At 34.9% G+C, this 20,000-nt stretch overlaps 1 protein-coding gene across 1 annotated transcript in view; it reads left to right on the top strand.

Annotated features, from left to right (window-relative positions):
* LOC144974393 (uncharacterized) overlaps positions 1-20,000 on the top strand; it is a 106,542-nt gene that overhangs the window by 2,500 nt on the left and 84,042 nt on the right. Inside the window, exons 2-11 of the mRNA XM_078917232.1 lie at positions 4,884-4,997; positions 6,365-6,482; positions 6,835-6,973; positions 7,655-7,712; positions 11,473-11,578; positions 12,576-12,655; positions 14,062-14,170; positions 14,798-14,932; positions 16,659-16,766; positions 17,876-18,055. Coding sequence (XP_078773358.1) covers positions 4,917-4,997; positions 6,365-6,482; positions 6,835-6,973; positions 7,655-7,712; positions 11,473-11,578; positions 12,576-12,655; positions 14,062-14,170; positions 14,798-14,932; positions 16,659-16,766; positions 17,876-18,055 — 1,114 coding nt within the window. The 5' untranslated portion in view covers positions 4,884-4,916. The remainder of the gene's footprint in view (positions 1-4,883; positions 4,998-6,364; positions 6,483-6,834; positions 6,974-7,654; positions 7,713-11,472; positions 11,579-12,575; positions 12,656-14,061; positions 14,171-14,797; positions 14,933-16,658; positions 16,767-17,875; positions 18,056-20,000) is intronic.

Raw genomic sequence — 20,000 nt, 5'->3', positions numbered from 1 at the left:
GTACCGCTGAGCCACGCTGCCATCAAAACACAATTTATTATCAAAGATGATCCCCAAGTCCCTTTCTGAGCATTAGTTGGCATAACAGTCATATTGTTGTCACCTATGTAATAGGAGACTAAAGGGTTAGACCCACCAATTTGCAGCACTCTGCATTTAGTAATATTGAAATAAAGCTGTCAATTTTTAGACCAATTGTATAGTGAATTTATATCAATGTGTACGATATCTTCATTCAATATTGATGGGTAAATGTTGGTGTCATCAGTAACAATTTTGCATTTAGAATTTATAGTATCAGGCAGATCATTTATATAGATAATGGACAGTAAAGGACCAAGAATACTGCCCTGAGAGACACCACTAGTTGCGCATATGATGTCATAACAATTGTGACCTACGACAACCCGTTGTTTACGGCCAGTTAAAAAAGATACAATCGAGTTATAAATATTACCAGTAATTCCATAACCTTTAAATTTCAAAAATAACCATTTTTTCTGGCACAGAATCGAAAACTTTCCTGAAGTCCAAATATATAACGTCAATATTGCATTTTTCAAATCAATACATCTCGTAAAATCATCCATTACTTGCAATAATTGAGTTATACAAGAGCGTCCCTTTCTAAAGCCATGTTGACAATTGTTTAGCAATTGATTCATTTCAAGAAAAGTAACTATTTTCTCTTTAACTATACTCTCTAATATTTTACAAAGAATACACATTAGACTTATTTGTCTGTAGTAGCATTAGCAAATTTAAAATCATCAGGGAGCACACCACTACAAAGAAGTATGTTCATAAATAGCAGACAGGAAATGTTATTTCCTCTACAAATTCCTTTAATATACGTGGATGTATACCGCCAGTTCCCATGCAGTATCACGTTTCACGAATTTATTATAAAAATCAACCTCATTCACCACAATATCGTTCTCAAACAAGAGTTAACAACTTGGCTATGAAAAAGAGGCATATAATCAATTTTGTCTTCTTCAAATACACTTGACAAAAATGTATTTAAAACATCTGCGCTGCCTTTACTTTATCATTATCCGTTTTACAGCCATCTGGAGTAGTCAGCTTCCTAATACCGTTTTTAACTTTAAGTTTACTATTCACGTACCCCCAAAACCCCTTTACATTTAGCTTACTACTTACTGCAATTTTTTTTCTCAAATGATTTAATATATTGTTTTCTCATATTTCTGTGTATAGCATAGATTTGAAAATATATTCTTTAGATTTATACCTTAAAATTTTTCTATATAATCTACGTTTTTGTTTACAACATATCACGAGACATCCATAGAGGTTTATATATTTTCTTAGATACCCTAAGAGGGATAAAACGTGACTCTTTATCTTTTAGGGTATTCTATAGTTCCAAGCCATTTGAACACCCATCTCCAAAGTAATTTGGATCAATCCAATTCAGCCAAACACAATCTACCCTCTTTATAGGTTCCTTTATAATAGTCATAAAAGTTTACTGGAATGTTTAGAAAGATATGTATAGCTTCGTGATCACTATTTCCAAAGGGAGGCAAATGCTGAATAGAACACTCCCAATTTTCATTATTACAAACACAAAGATCCTGAATATTACTCTGTTGACAATTTCTATGACGCGTCATCATCATCGTCATCGTCATCATCACCAGCATCATCATCATCATCATCATCATCATCATCATCATCATCATCATCATCATCATCATCATCATCATAATAATAATAATAATAATAATAATAATAATAATAATAATAATAGCAATGCTCATTTCTGTAATATCAGTTTTGTCCAATTCGTCTCTTAAAACTAAGATGAACTGATACAGAACGAGAGTCAAGTGATATTTGCACATGTGTATATATCATTTTTTTATATTTTACGTATCATTTACGAGACCAAATAGCTATTATGATAGGGTGGTGTGTTCCAATCCGAAGAGTATTCTAATTCGGCCCCCCTTCCCAATTCACCTTCTATTTTCAAGCCTAAATTTAATAATATTATGGCAATCAGCTGATCCCGGTTTAACCCAGCCGGAAATAAATACATGTTAAGCTAATTTCAGAGTTTTTCCGTGTTTTTTAATTAAATAAATCGTCTTAAAATCCTCGTCTCACGCGGCAGATTGGCTACGAGATTCTCACGTCGTTTTCCCCCACGAATTTAAGGCATCTTAAGCCGAAGAAGGGAGATCTCGATAGCTCAGTTGGTAGAGCACTCGCTTCACAAGCAAAGGGATCGATAATGATCCAGGGTGCGGTCGAGATTTTTCTGCCCCCCCCCCTCCCCCCCCCCCCCTGTCCACCCAGCAGTGATTGGGTAGCTGGGTCTGTTAGATCTGGCGGGAGTATTTTGTGATAGACTAGCGTCCTATCCAAAGTGTAGCAAGCAATTGCTAGTGTCCGTTACACGCTATAGAAACCTGGATAATCTCCGGTTCCATTATCCTTTTGCCTCTGAAGCACTACTTACAGTCGAAGTAGCCAAATTGCAGTTAAACTCATTAGATCAGGCGTTTTGTCTAAAAGTAGAACATAGATACCACCTGTTCTGTTCCGAGATACGACTGACAGATCATAGATGAAATATTCAATTCTTTTATGTTAGTGGAAATTAATAATTGCGTTGTGCCAGAAAACAATAGAGAATTAAAATTTCGCATCGCCGATGGGGACTGGAACCCGCGACCTTACTGGTACGACAACTCCTGGCCGGGGAGATCGTGACTCTACCGTATGAGCTATCCACGACCACCAAAAATATCGCTTCTAACCCTAGTTTTATTAGAGCCTTCTTTTCCCGACTTCTTGAGGTCACGGGTTCACCACACAAACGCCGCGAAGTTGGTTGACCAGCATTAAAGCTCAATAGCTAATATTCTCAACACAAACATGTAACATAGAAACGATTGAGACATTGAGTATGCTCCGGTTTTTGGGGTGAGTTTTTAATTCAGAAAACTGAGTGGAGCAGGCACTTATGTTGATCTTGCTGTTGTTAACTGTTGTTGTCATATTATTGGAAATGATTTGATTTCACGAAGGTGAGTTATCAAAAGGTGCGTTGTTGGTCACTGTGTTGTTTATTTGTATTGTTGTCAGTGTTGGTGGGGGATTTGGAGTGTGGTGACTAGGGTTAGGCTATGATCAGTTTTCACCATAATCATTGGTCTATGCTTTCGTTCTATACTTCGTTGGTTCCTATTTAAAAGATGTTACTGCAAACAGTTGCTTGATACACACATTGGGTCATGAATAAAAACATTAAAATTGTATCTAATTGCAGGGCCAGGTTAAAACGTGGCACGTCAATATAATCTTCGGATCCATGGGCCTAATGGCCTTGAAGGACGGCTTTTTTTTTGGTTGGGGGGGATTTTTTTTCTAATCTGGCTCTGCTTCCTACAAACCTTTTTCAGATGTGTATCTTCCACCTGTGCCTGTTCCCATATCTTTCACTTTCACTTTTTTCTAAATGGATAACATCCAAACTAGAACAAACAAGAATGTCTTTGATCTCATTCTCTTATCTTCAATACCTGTTTGTTATGATGAAAAGGCGCTTACCGACGGACGTGTGCCCATGTAGAAATATAAGTATTAAATCGCCCCAACCATTGCGTTGTCTACTTTGTGTACTGCTAGCCAATCTGAACTATAAATAGGAATTCTGATGGTCAATCCCCAGTAGAAGCAATTTGTAAAATGATTTTCTCGCTGATATTTATAACTTTTAGGAATTATTTTAATTCAAAGCCGGGTTTAACGGATCAGAAATCGGTAAACTCGTCAATTTTAAGAAAAAAAATTATAATTGAGATATTATTTTATCTAAAAATTGTGCAAAATGCCTTGCGTCAAATTTTAGATGTACGAGTAGGTAGATTAGAAATTGATTGGAGCAGATTTGAGGGGAGTAAAATTCAAGAAAATTGGCAATATCCACCATTTTATTTGCTATTATTTTAGACCTATGAATTTCTAATTCTCTACCGGAAAACTACTAACCATTTTTAGCATTATGACATGGTCTGCATTACATCTGATTGTTCAAAAACAAAAACAAAAACAAAAACAAAACAAAAAAACAAACAAACAAAAGCAAAAAAAACAATAAAAACAAACGTTGAAAGGCAATAATTTCAGCTTGACTATGAGGAAGTTACCACCCGGTGATTGGAAAAAACAACTGACAGAACGGTATAAAATCTTCGATTAAGCATTTTTTTTCTTGTAACAGTGTTACATTATTTCCAATGCGGGCATAAATCATATTCGATTTATTTCCAAAGATCTGAATTGGGTTCCTGGTCTCCCATGGTGGGCAGGGAGGTACCTGCCGTGTCTTCTATACCCCTTTAATATATGTTTTCCAATTGCTTTCTGTCTTTGTCTTGGAATGAGATTACTTCGTCTTGTCCTGACCCTGACTGAAGTTCTTGACTGGGAGGGAAACAGTCGAATGTATAGTTATAGTTTTGGGAGATGATGTTTTTTCCTTGTAAATCAGCTTTCTGTTATGTACTTTTAGTTTTTTTTCTTTATCATTAACATATGATTTCTAAATATTTGAGTAAACTATATGTTCCCTATTTCCCTAATTCTCCTTTGTCTTACTATTTCTTGGGTACTTTAATTGTAATTCTACAACTTTTCATTATCTCATTTTCTTCCTTTTTTTATTGGCGCTGAATTGGCCTAAATGTGATGTAAAACCGTAAAAACAAAAGCATAATTCCAAAGATAAATGATGACCTTCTTTGAACTCTGACTCGATTCTAATGGACTACAGCATAATTTGGTCATGGGTGTTTATAAGAGGAGTACAAAGCTCAACGTCTTTTTTTCTTTTTTTTCTTCCACAGAATAAGCCTAGCTATTCCTTCAACCGTGTCAACATGATGCTGAAAACACTGTTATTCAGCCTGGGACTTATCTGTGTGGTGGTGGCACACGAATGGGATGAAGACGCTGGACAGGTATTTTATATTATGTAGTGTAATGCAATTTAACTCTCTCCTTACAGGCCTTTTTCCCAGGAAAACTTGATTGTTTTACACTTAAACAGAGGAGATATGAGTTTCTACTTGTATATAATTATTATGCAGCATGACGAGCTCTACAAAACAAAGGGTTTTTTCTCCAGAAAATGTGTGATTTACAAACGTTTTCTGATTAATATAAACGTTCACTGTATCGTAACGAATGTGACGATTTTCCTGTAGTTGGTAAGGAGAGGGTTAATACTTACTTAATACAGACCGCATCACAAAGTGCTCTAAGACGCTAAAATCCAATACAGGCATAGGTAACACAAAACAAATAAACATATATACACCTGGATTCGAGCCTCGCTCGGTGCATACTTAATTCCTTGGAAAAGGCTCTTTACTCACATTCTCTCATCGTACTCAGGTGTAAAATGAGTACATGGCCGTTAACAGCGTTGTCTCTGTCCGAAAATATTGTCATAGCGCCTAAAAGGCGTCTTGACCAGTTCTAAATGTTAAGTGTTGCTGTTGGCCAGGCACTCCTTGTAAAGCGCTTTGAGCACATTTAGTGGATATTGCGCTATATAAACGCTCAATAAACGCTCAAAAGTGAGTTCGGGGGCGTCTTTTATTTCTTTAACTAATTAGTTCCATAGTTTGAGGGCTATGACAGAAAAAAATAAAGATTTTTAAGCTAGGGATAGTTTACATAGGGAAAAAATTATCAGGCGTTTATTTTGGGATCATTTTTAGATACATCTACAAGGGAAAATCTGTTTTTAGGGATCTCTCCCACGTGAAGACTGAAATAACCCGGGCACCAGCCGCAGAAGCTAGCGGCAAAGTTAGCTTGGGCGAAGTGACTTGCTCAAGATCACCAGCGTCGAGGGTAGTCGAACTCTGTACATTTTGGTGTACGAAGCAATGGCCATATCGCTGTGCTCCTTTTAACGCTTTTAGTTTAATTCCCAGGAAGAGAAAAAAAAAGCGATGCATCGGTATCATCTGTTTATAAGTGATATATTAACATACTATTTTTTAAAAAATCACATACATTTGTTTGATATCAGGAAGAGGAAGTGATGGATATGTATCAATTGTTTAGAGATGATATATAAACATATTATAAGATTATAAACATATACATATTTTTTTCTACCAGGAAGAAAGCGATGTTTTGATACCATTGTTTTAGATATGATATATTAACAAGCTACATTATATTATTATCAACAAATATACACATTTGTATATTACCCTGAAGAGAAAGCTATGTATCGATATAATTTGTTTAAAAATGATATATCAACATGCTATATTATTATAAACATCTACACATATTTGTTTACTATCAGGATGAGATAGCTATGTATCGGTACCTGAACCGGTCAAGGCGTGCAGAAAAGTACAGAGTGCACACGACGTCTCCATGGCCCAAGGCAATTCTGCCCTACATAATCTCGGCTGCAGCCAGTAAGTAAAACTATAATATCTCTATCTGTGCTGCTATGTAGTCTAGTGATATAACACTCGATTTCGGATCGGAAGACCCTGGAATCGAGCCTCACTCGGCGCATAGTTGATTCCTTGGAGAAGGCTCTTGTTCACATTCTCTCACCGTACAAAAATGAGTATCTGGCCGTTAACAGCATTGTCTCTGTCCGAAGAAAAATTATAATATCGCCTAACAGGCGTCATGTCCCGTCCTACATGTTAAATGTTGCTGTCGGCCAGGGAGACCTTGTAAAACGATTTGAGCCCGTTTAGTGGATATTGCCCCATATAAAAGCTCATTTTTTTTCTTGTTTACCTTTGTATATTCCAGTGCCCAATAAGCGTAACTATTTCAGGATGTTTGCAGTCTTCGAAGATATGAGTTGTATCAGAATGTTGCCTTGGAAGAAGAACATGTCTTCTTATGGACTGACTCGTAGCGGCCATATGTTGATGACTAACGCCGGCGCGTAAGTTTTATGTATTCTGTAAAAAGTAGACACTATTGAATAAAAAAGGACTATTGATAGTAGTAGTAGTAGTAGTAGTAGTAGTAGTAGTAGTAGTAGTAGTAGTAGTAGTAATAGGTATAGTAGTACTAATACTGATAGTATTTGTAGTAGTATTAGTAGTAGTAGTAGTAGTAGTAGTAGTAGTAGTTGTAGTAGTAGTAGTAGTAGTAGTAGTAGTAGTAGTAGTAGTAGTAGTCGTAGTAGTATTAGTATTAGCAGTATTTATTAATATTAGGTGTAGTAATAGTAGTAGTAGTAGTAGTAGTAGTAGTAGTAGTAGTAGTAGTAGTAGTAGTAGTAGTAGTAGTAGTAGTAGTAGTAGTAGTAGTAGTAGTAGTAGTAGTTGTAGTACTAATAGTCGTAGTAGTAGGAGTAGTAGTAGTAGTAGTAGTAGTAGTAGTAGTAGTAGTAGTAGTAGTAGTAGTAGTAGTAGTAGTAGTAGTAGTAGTAGTAGTAGTAGTAGCAGTAGTAGTAGTAGTAGTAGTAGTAGTAGTAGAAGTAGTAGTAGTAGTAGTAGTAGTAGTAGTAGTAGTAGTAGTAGTAGTAGTAGTAGTAGTAGTAGTAGTAGTAGTAGTAGTAGTAGTAGTAGTAGTAGTAGTAGTAGAAAATTTATCGTGACACGAACTGTTTTTTCATCAGCTGCGTCTCGACTTCACAAGGCTATAGCAGATCTGCCCACACCTCTTGCTGTGCCCTTGTAAGTAAAAATTGTAATTATAGGGAATGAGATTAGCGGAAGAGTAGCGTCCCTTGATTGGACGTCACCGGCGGAGAAGTTATTAGAGAGAGAACGTCATTTGGTTTTGAGCATGCGTCTCTCGTCCTCGCCTTCAGTGAAAGCGGCATGAGACACTTCACCGAAAGCTAGGACGAGAGAGACGCATGCGCAAAACCATGTTGACGTTCTCTCTGTATGGTCACGTCCAATCAAGGGACGCTACTCTTCCGCTAATCTCATTCCCTATAAAACGAAGATAAAATGACTATAAAGGAGCTAGAATCCATAAAACAAAAACCGCATACAATACTCACAGGATTAAGCTGCACGCTGCGGCTGTGTGACAGAAATTTATTTATTCCGCCCCTCTCGTTGGAAAACCCTATCATTTCTTAGTAAATACGTAGAATAACGCTTTGAATATAAATTTTACTCAAAGATTGCAGAATATTTTCGCCCAAATTTATTGGTGTGGAATCCTGTGTCTAAGGCAGTTGATTGGTATTTAAAAATGATCTTTTGGTGGGGAAATACAAATCCAACGTTTTTACTTTTGGGTCAAATTGTCATTCAAGCAGAAGGAGAAAGATACACATTATGGTGAATAGATGCCCTATCTAATACTAATACCATTGGGTTACAAAATATCTAATAATCTTACTTGGAGGGGCCGGAAGCTCGTTGTTATTGGGCACATTATCGTGCGCACAAAAAAGATTATTCATGATTGCCAATCAGTTGTCTTCTACAGCTTATTTCACACCAATAAAATGTGCGAAAATATTCTGCAATCGTTGAATGAATTTGTATATATTAGAAGGGAAAAAATGGACTCCAGACGAAAATAGAGGTAAAGGAAGGCCCGAAACAAACTCGGCGCAGGACGGTGGAAAAGGAGAAAAACGTAATTAGATGGCTCTCCTGATAGAGATCCAGGGCTGTAGGCAAGGATCGGATGAAATGGAAGGAAAATGTTAAACTCTTCCCACGGCACTGGGATTTTCCTGGGAATGGGCAGCCTGTTTTAGAGAGACGTATTTTCTGAACCATAGACCACTTTTAAAAAGTCTCCCAAACAATTATTTTCTTAGAATCTGTATCATGTCATATACCAATTTAAAGGGAATGAACGGGAAATAATGATATAGAACTTATTACTAATTATGTATTTGTGTTTTTTTTTTTAACAATAATAATTAAAGTCACAATATTTTAAAACAAATGTATTTTTAAAATCAAAACTTTTACTCTTACCTCTGTATTTATTCATTTTGGCAAAACCAATAGGTAATCCAATGCATGAAATTTATGTACAAATCCAATGTTAATAAAATTAACTTTGAGGTGATACAAAATGACCACTGGTTGGCATTTCATGACTGATTATGTATTTTCACTTTTTCGAAAAATATACGAGGAAACAGCTTGCTCATCATTATCAGACTAATGAATAAGTAGTATACATTCATCTAATAAAAACCTCCTAAATTCCACATGTAAAACTAATGAATTTAAATAAAGTCTATGCAATGATTACTTGGCATTGAAAGGATAGACTTGTATTGTTATTTTTATTCTGAATTGTGAAAAGTTTCCAATTGAAGGCCTGGTGTGTTGTCACCATCGTCAATAATAACTGGACTATCAATTATTTGGTCACTAAAATCGCTGTCAACTGTCGGCATCACTACATTTGCTGTCTTTATTACTGTCTTAACATTCAAATTCACTATTATCAACAGATGTGTCCAATACAAAGTCTAAAAGAAAATGTTTAAGGTGGTTTTATAACACGTTCACTAATTTTCTGGTAAGCCATTGTCTTAGCAACATCAAAACATAGGTTAGATAAAAGTAAACACTGCACAAAAAACTAATACAAGGCTCAAACAAAGGGAAAACAAGCTCTACTCAATGAGAAATGAATTCAAGTTTTGTTTTTGGCGTCACCAAGCTATAATAAAAGTAGGATTTTAGTATTAATGAAACAAATACTATGCTTAGATGAATCATCGGTATTCCAGATAGTTGCCACTTTGGGAAACTTAAGTCTAGTTTCCCAAGCTTGCTCATAGAGCCTCCACCTACCACATCACATAAGCTGTTTGGAATATCGTGTCAGACTTCAAAATAAAACATCCTTTTTACATAGATTAGATATAGTTAATAACCATGTCCATTATACCATTGTCCATTGTGGAGGGACAGTAATCTTTGGTTTACATCAAATATGTGATATTTTCTGCGTGCAGAATAACTTGAACCCTTCCGATTATAATGTAAATATGATACTTGAATTCTTGCACAATCCCCATTTGTCTGGTTATAGCTATAGTGCCTTCAATACTGTAAGATCTGCTAGTTGTAGCAGTATCCTTCATGATCCACTTATTGGTTTTAATATAATGGTAAGAAGATCTTATAAGGGTATTTTCTAACTTAGGACTCTTAAACCTTAATATAATTTTAGTTTGGATGTATCTATTGTGTTTTGTCTTTTTAAAAAGTTATTCTCAAATGAAAATTTTAAGTAACAGCTTACTTATAAATGTGTAACATAATGTGCTCGTGTTCATGGCTATAGAACCCAGACTTTTCATGGCCTTACCATAGAGTATTGTGGTGTCAATATAATAATATCACTTTCTTTGTCAATTGATTACTGAAGCAACCTAAACCTCATCATCTAAGGATAACTGTGGAGTTGTGTTTACCCAATATCACCCTGACAATATTAGTGTTATGAAATGTTTATTAGATTACATATCCAGGACAAAATCATTACGATATTCTAATAACCTTTTCATTAGTGTTTTCATTACCTCCCCATCACTCAGTAAGCCCTCAAACTATCAGTAAATGGATGAAACACGTACTCTTTGAATCCGGTATGGGCATGGGCACTATCTTTTCAAAGCTCACATTTCCAGGGTTGCCTTAACACCAGCTGCTAATCTAAAGACTGATATCAATGTTATACTCAGCACTGTGTGATGGGCAAATGATAGAACCTTCGCTTATTACCATTATAACTAAACTGTAGTGCCTGACAAAGGCATTAGTTTTGCGCACATCATTTTAATGCGTGCCAGTGATTACATTTATTGTTTACATCAATAAGGCTCACTTACTTGAATTTCATAATTGTCTTTGTATCTGTATGACAATACTTGATAACTAATTACATTTTGTGCTTATTATTAGTTTCTTCTTTTAATAAGATTCCTGAACACTTAATACTATATTGGTTTTCGAGGAAGTTGTGTGTGTTCCCAGATTCAGAATCGTATTTATATATATGAAATATATGCCCATACTTCATTGTCCCCATTATTTATTTTTTTTTATCTTCAATCGCTTCGAAGTCTCATCGAAAGTCAACCAATGTGTTGAGGATTTGCGGAATATACTTAATAAAATATATTGTGATATTTGATTATAATTACATAAACCCAAACATTTGGGTGACTTTACTTGACCTCCCTTCCCTCCACTTCTATACATTCTATTCGGTAACCTCATATTCTATTGTTCGGTTTATTGAATCTAATTTTGCTTCAAATAGTGACGTCACACGTACGTGTTTTCGTACTCATGTATAGTCACCTAAATGTGTTGCGGTTTTTGGAATATAATCAAATATCATCCCCAGCTTTCAGGCAAGTCTCCATGTAATTAAGTAAATTATATCAAAGGTGTCCACCAGTAAATTGAAATTCGTCAATATTTCAACCAACAGCACGAATGTATGCACGAGCTTGGCCATACGTTAGGGTTTCCCCATGAACATCCGAATCAAAATTTCAATGGTTGGATCAGAATAAATTGGAACAACGTATACCCAAGTAAAGTATATATAGAATTGCAATGTATAGCGTCTGTAACACTTTTATATTCCATTTTGCCATTTAAGCTTATCTGTATTAAACTTCTTCTTCTTCTTCTTCTTCTTCTTTTTTTTCTTCTTCTTCTTCTTCTTCTTCTTCTTCTTCTTCTTCTTCTTCTTCTTCTTCTTCTTCTTCTTCTTCTTCTTCTTCTTCTTCTTCTTCTTCTTCTTCTTCTTCTTCTTCTTCTTCTTCTTCTTCTTCTTCTTCTTCTTCTTCTTCTTCTTCTTCTTCTTCTTCTTCTTCTTCTTCTTCTTCTTCTTCTTCTTCTTATTATTATTATTATTATTATTATTATTATATTATTATTATTATTATTATTATTATTATTATTATTATTATTATTATTATTATTATTATTATTATTATTATTATTATTATTATTATTATTATTATTATTATCATTATTATTATTATTATTATTATTATTCTTATTATTATTATTATTATTATTATTATTATTATTATTATTACTATTATTATTATTATTATTATTATTATTATTATTATTATTATTATTATTATTATTATTAATAATAATAATAATAATATTATTATTATTCTTTGCGATATGAAAATGGATTCGCGTGATTACATTTGGTGAACATGTAAGTGATAAAACAAACACAAATTTGTCTTTGAGTTTGTAATGTCGATCTCTGAACGTCGCATTGAAAATGTTAAGGATCTTAAGACGCACGCTTAATGATAAAGCCTTTGGAATTACAGTATTTATGAAACATATAATGATAGTTAACAAACCCTAAGAAAATGATATAATAAGAGATATAAATTTATATTTATATATATATATATATATATATATATATATATATATATATATATATATATATATATATATATATATATATTAAATTGTTTATATTTACAAAATGACACAAAAAATTGACACAACTGTATGAGTATGATATCGATTTAACTCTCCATACCTCAACAGGTAATAAGAACGTTTACATCAAGTACCCAAACGAGGGTTGGCCTCATGACATTACCTCTGTCATGCATTACAAGCCATGGGTAATCTGCTTTTTTGTCATTTTATTATCTTATTTTTTTACGTGATGAAATTAATATCATCAGTCTTTGATGGGGGTTTTTACGTGGTCTAGTCGTATGACACCGGCTTTCGGATTGGAAGATCCTGGGTTCAAGTCGCGAGCGGCGCTTTACTCACATTCTCTCATCGTACTCAGGTGTAAAATGAATAACTGGTGACATTGCAATGCCTTAAAGGGGCAGTGTGGCTCAGCGGTACCGTCTTTGCTTCGTACCAGAAAAGTACTGAGTTCGATCACCCGTCCGTGCGCTGCGTGGCTTTGAGCAAGTCACCTCGCCCAAGCTCAATTTGCAGCGCTGTACTGTGGCTGCCGCTTGGATTATTCCAGTCTTCCCTTGGAATAGTCCGTGAAGATCAATTTCCCCTATTGGATGAAGTAATGTAAATGTTGCTGCTCAAAACTCGAAGAAATAAATAAAAATCTTAACTACGTCACTATCCACATTATCTCATTCATCCGTGGTGTTTCATTCATCCTGTTTTGTTAATAAAGTTGAAACTCGAAACGATCATTTGATCTGTTTTTGTCATTAAATTGAAGCTTACATTCAATTTCACATTATTATTTATTACCTATTGGATGAATAAAAGGACTGTTATTGTTTATTTATTTATTAACCACTTAGCCCTTCCGCCAAGAGGCATAAATAAAGTGAATTTATAGCCAGAAATATCAGACTTGTGTTGAGTCTATACGATTTATTGATAAGAATGACAACCATATTTTAGGGTGCTAATGCCAATAATTTATATTTTTGACTAGTTTAACATTAAATTCAGCTTTTAAGCATCTGGTTCGTACCGACATAATACCGTTTTGAGACGATGGGTCATAAATGTAGTTGAGCCAAGTCTAATGTCCTTGGTGGTAAATTAATCAATCTTTCATTTCATCAATCAAGACGTCTGATGGCGATTTTACACAGCGCCTCACAATTAATGGATAAATGTGCTTATGTTTCTTGAAGAAATTCCATGTCTTTTATCTAGCGTTAAGATAAAATACTCGCAAAACCTGCCACCCAAACCAACGAACCAACACACAAAACTGTGTGTAATCTTTCACGTTTATAGTCTGATTGATATAATTTAGTGAGAAATATTACTGACAGGCTGTAAAAAATATAAAAACAAAAACCTGAGTGACATCATCTTCTTTTCTTCTATTGACACCATGCGTTTAGTTAAAATACTCACAACTTCCGTTTGCAAGATATAAGCTAGCAACACACAAATGTATATGTAACCTTTAACATTTATAGTCTGACTGATATATTTTAGTGAGAACTAATCATTCAATAAGCTGTCTAAAAGCAATAAAAAATAGAAGTGAGTTACGTCAATTTCGTTCCATCTATATTTTCAGATGTACGCAGTTCGAGACGGATCCATGTCGGTTCTTTTCCCAGAGCTGAGCATCCATTGGGAGTATTACTACTTCTTCAAGGAAATTGCCCTGAGATACACATGCGGATGTAAGGTTTAAGTTGGATTTGAGAACGAGTATCCCTAAAAGACGGACGCACCCGCGCGTACACACACACACACACACACACATACACACATACATACATACATACATACAAACGCATATCTCCATCAGCATTATAACAAACGAGAGACCTGCCATTGTTCTCTATTCTGAATCAACGCCAACATAACAGTATCGTTATCAACTGACGGTGCTAAGTGTTTCTCTCGCTCACATGTGGTATGACACTCGCTTTCAGATAGGTAGGTCCTGAGTTAGAGCCTCGCTCGGCGCATAGTTGATTCCTTGGAAAAGACTCTTTACTCACATTCTCTCACCGTACTCAGGTGTAAAATTGGTACCTGTTCGTTAACAGCGTTGTCTTTGTCCGAAAAATTGTAATATCCCTAACAGGCGTCATGTCCCGTCCTACATGTTAAATGTTGCTGTGAAGCACTTTGAGCAGATTTAGTGGATATTGCCCTATATAAAGCTCAATTTATTTATTTTTTAAATGTTAAATGTTGCTGTTGGACAGGGACCCCCTGTAAAGCGCTTTGAACACGTTAAGTGGATATTGTGATTTATAAAAGATCAATTTTAAAGCTCACTTATTTCTCTTGTATTCCAGCCATTAACCAGTGTGTTGGGAAAGACTTCAAGTGCGAGAATGCTGGATACCGAACAGTTGTACATGGAATATGTCAATGTAAATGTCCCACTGGACTGGATCCGGCTGACCTCTGTAGAACTCCATTAAAGAAAGGTGAGTTTTCCAGTGGCGTGGCATGCTTATAGTATAAAGTGGTACCAGAATCAGAAGGAAACGAATTAAACCTGGCGTATTTGTAAATACAAAACAAAGAAAAAGAAAAATTAAAGAAAAGACTTACTCAAAAAAAGTAAGAGTCAGTATATATAGTTACTCACTTTTATTATTTAAAAAATGCTGTAATCCATTTTGAAAAAGATGGATTCGGTGCCAGGCACCAAATCAACCAAAATAGTCACGTCCCTGGAGTTTACCCTTCTACACCGTGACACAATCCTGTATTTAGGTGATAGGTCATGTACTATACTCACGAGAGAAAAATTGTCATTTCAGAATTTCCAATACAGATTTGCTACTGCATTCCCTGGATAACAAAGGAAACTAACCAAAATGTGAAAGAGTCCAATAGGGAGCCAAATCTGACCAAGATGATACAGAAACTAAACCTTGCCTTTTTTGGACATATAAAAACAGATGACATCCTTGAAAAAAATTTCTTGATAATAATAATAATAATAATAATAATAATAATAATAATAATAATAATAATAATAATAATAGAATCTTATAGAGCGCACGGTATCCTCAACAATGAGGTTCTTGGCACTTTAAACTATCACAGTGAGATAAGGTGACGTGTCTTGTTCAGGCCACGCAGTCCATTGCGTGCGGAACTCAAACACATTATTTTTTGGTTGAAACATGAAGACCATATTGCAAAATAATGTTACTGTCTAAGATAATAATAATAATTATGATATAAATTTATAGTGCGCCAAACAACCCTTCATCAGGAGGGCTCTGGGCGCATAACATAGATTAACTTAATCATTAAGCCTTAACACAGTACACGAACAACGCTAATTATACAAGATATAAAAACAAAGATCTGAGTGACGTTATCTTCGTTTCTTCTAATGACGCCATGCGTTTAGTTAAAATAATAATAACTTCCATTTGCCGGATAAAAGTGTCCAACACACAACTCTGAAATTTCAGAAGTAATATTGTGTATATTGTATTAAGTGTATTGTGAAGGGCAAACGAGGGAGAGGTAGACCATGAAGAAGATGGCCACGAGACATCAGAAAATGGTAAAGCCAGTGACTGAATGTGGAAGGATGGCGCAGGACAGAAGCTTGTTTCGGTTGGCAGTTGTGGAGGCCACGTTCAGGAGGGATAAGTCATGATAATGGTGATGATTTTCAAAATGTGACCCATCGTCTCAAAACAGTATTATCTTGGAAAGAACGACATGCTTAAAAGCCGAATGTTAAAATTAGATTACCTTAGAAATACGCTTCAACAGTCGTAACGTCACTTCCCTCGTAATGACGCATGGTAACTTAGTAACTGGCTCCAAACTATCGGAACAATAGCGGACGCCCTTATGAACTATTTCTCCGACGAGCATAAAAGCGTATCCAGAGGAAAAAAAACATTATAAATCTGATAATGTTTTGACTTCTACACATTCTGATCACAAGACATATGAAAAGTTCTAGCCAGCATGAAGAATAAAAAGCACCGATTTTCTTTGTTTGGCGACGTGACACCAGACTATTGAATCCAATTACCCGGACAGAACTTTTAAAGACAACTGGTCACAATTAAGTTTTATGGAGCGAGCTAAAGATATTCTAATCTTTGAGTAGGCATGTATAATTTCCATATTCATTTCAGTTCATTTGGCATTCAACTCATTTTGTTCTTATTCCAGTTACAAATGTATCATGGCCTAAAGGCAAGTATGCTCTACCACAAATGAAAGAAGGATGTCCTAAAGATGGATCTTTCCAGAAAGGACAGATTTTATTTTCTGGTATAGGTACGTATGTCTACATTTTTTTATGTTAATAAAAAAGACAAACCTTCCATTTTTTTTATATCCCGTGACCAATTCAATAGGGATAAGATGGTTAATGATTTTATATCCACACTGATCAAACCCATTCCTTTTCATGGCCTAAAAAGACAAGCATCAGGAACCAAATAAAAAGATGCTCGACGGATTAATATTTTCAGAATGGTTTGATATCTTTACCCAGTTTTATGTATGCACGTCTACATTACGGCCATGTTTTTAGTTTGTCGCTATTTTAGGTGCTTTCTTAAAAAGATGGCATTTTGCTTCCAGACTTCTCCTGAACGGACTCAATGGGAAAAACCAGGTAGTACCATATCCTAGAATAAGTCGGTGGGGTAAGATGGTCACGTGCCTTTTAATATCTTTTCATGGCCTAAAGACAAGTATAAGCAAACAAACATGAAAGAAGGATGTCCGAAAGAATGAACAAATATTACTTTCTGGTTTGATACATACTTCTACAGGTTATTTTTTTAACATCAGTCTTGCATTTTAACCATGGCTTCAATAAAATGAATCTTTGAGTAATATACTTAGTATTTTAAAGTGACAAAAACTAGAATAATATAATATTTCTACTGCTGGCATATGGTGAAAAGACTTATGCGCCAGCGTATATAAAAATGAGCTATTTATATTATGGGAATCATCTCCTTTTCATGGCCCACAATAATATCTGGGCCATGTAATAATGTGCACTATAACACTGTCAGAAATACAAAATATTTGAAATTGAAACATTAAATCAAATCCTTTAATTTTCGAATATATATATATATATATATATATATATATATATATATATATATATATATATGTATATATATATATATATATATGTATATGTATATATATATATATATATATATATATACATTTCCAACCATAGCTCAAAACTAACACTATAGTGTTTACGTACTTTCATCACAAGACGGCAGTCTTTCAAAAACTTTTTTGACAACGCGGTCAATCCCATGTAATGCCTTTTGTGAGTCTACAGTTCACATAACTTTTTCTGTGGAATCAGAATTTAAAACCCAACAGATAAAATATTATACCACTTATTCCAGATGGATTTTCAAAGCCCAAAACAAGCCACGTCAAGGGAAACATGAATGGAAAAGAAGCTGATCTCAATTTTTGTACCAGGAATGTCGATGATTATGAATTCGATTCAGTTGATGCTGAAAAGTTTAATTGGCCTATTGGTCTTTTCTGCTTCTACATGAAAGGAGATAAATGCCCAAAAGGTAATCGGAGTCATATACTTATCTTGTTATTTACAATGCTAATGATATAACACAGTGTCAAACAAAGGATAAATGCCCAAAAGGTAATCGGAGTCATATACTTATCTTTTTATTTACAATACTAATGATATAACACAGTGTCAAACAAAGGATAAATGCCCAAAAGGTAATCGGAGTCATATACTTATCTTTTTATTTACAATACTAATGATATAACACAGTGTCAAACAAAGGATAAATGCCCAAAAGGTAATCGGAGTCATATACTTATCTTGTTATTTACAATGCTAATGATATAACACAGTGTCAAACAAAGGATAAATGCCCAAAAGGTAATCGGAGTCATATACTTATCTTGTTATTTACAATGCTAATGATATAACACAGTGTCAAACCAAGGAAAAGAAGAAAAAAAAGAACAAAATACCGTAACGGAACATTTTAGGCACAAAACCTTTGACTTTCTGTCAGTCTCTTCTCAAGTGAGGACACAGAGACCCGTTTTCCCTCTTTTTTGGAGTTGTCGTGAAGCCTTATCTTTTTAGCTGTTTTTTGTTGTTAGCGGAATCAGGGTTTCGAGTCCAAAATTTCTGATTTTAAGTATTTTGTTCTTTTTTATAAAAGCTGTTTAACTCATATTTACAATACTTTGTACGGTCCACAGCCGTAGTCTTCGTTAACTAAAAGCCTGATACTAACCAGATAAATTAGTCGAAAAAGACGAAGGTGACGTGTTGATGACGGGACTTAATAACTCAGCCAATTTAATCAGTTGTTTTCTTAAGCAGTTCTATCAACAACTCCATTTTACTTTCTTTTGGTGATCGTCGCTTTTTTTTGTGACACCATTTTCAGACAGTACCAGGCCTTTAGTCTACGAAGCTTCAGGCAAATTAGTACTCAGGAAAGAGATTCGGGGATCTCTTGCAATGGAGACATTAAAATAAAATTCTCTTTATTCATCCACATGGGAACATTTTTCTTTAGGGTCTATTCCAAGGGAAGACTGGAATAACCCAGGTGTCATCCGCAGAGCAGCGTCGCAAAGTGAGCTAGGGTGAAGTGACTTGTTCAAGGCCACACAGCGCAGCAGCGGGTGATCAAACTCTGTACCTTTCGGGTGCAAAGCAAAGGCCGTACCGCTGAGCCACGTTGGCTCTTCCTGGCTAATATTTTCCAACATAGTAAATCACAGTAGCTTAAAATAATGTCACCCATAATGAAAGAAAATTCTTCTTGAATTCAATTATTTGAAATCTTGCAGTTAACACTTGCATGTATCAATTTTGGACACGAAGGTTGATTAGCCTGGATATTGCACACTAGCTTGTCGTTCCGAGCCGATGTAAAGACTAAGTTGAGGCTCAGAGTGATTTTTTAAATCAAAGAGAGTTTTTTTCAGGGTTTTCGAAATCTCAGTCTTTCCTAAGCTTTATTATATATTGGAATAATCATTGAATTATATACACTGTATATACAAAGTTTGCTTGACATAATCAAGACAAGGGTCAGAAGGACACTCGCAGCGGCTATGGGGTCTTGTAATATGACACTCGCCTTTGTATCTTAGACGGTCCTGGATACGAGTCTCGTTCTGAGCGCAACGATTTATGGTTTAGTTCTTGGAAAAGGCTCATTATTAGCATTCAGATGTAAAATGAGTACCTGGCAGTTAACAGCGTTGTCCCTGTCGAAAAAAATATTATGTCGCCTAAGAGGCATTATTGCTCATCCTACATGTTAAATGTTTGCTGTCAGCTAGGAACCCCCTGTAAAGCATTTGAGCACGTTTAGTTAATATTGCTTTATGTAAATTATTGTTAAAGAATTAACATTATGACAATGAAACTAGTGAATCAAGTCTTATTGTTTGAAATCATCTTGTGTGGTTTTTAGTCTATTTAAGAATTTTTTATCCAAATTTTGTATTTTGCTTTTATAAAAC

This window comes from Berghia stephanieae, chromosome 6, assembly GCF_034508935.2.
Source record: "Berghia stephanieae isolate SIO BIC M18660-M18661 chromosome 6, UCSD_Bste_1.3, whole genome shotgun sequence".
NCBI classification, from domain to species: Eukaryota; Metazoa; Mollusca; class Gastropoda; order Nudibranchia; family Aeolidiidae; genus Berghia; species Berghia stephanieae.
The sequence above is the reverse complement of the archived record's forward strand: the minus strand, read 5'-3'. Positions and strand labels throughout refer to the sequence as shown.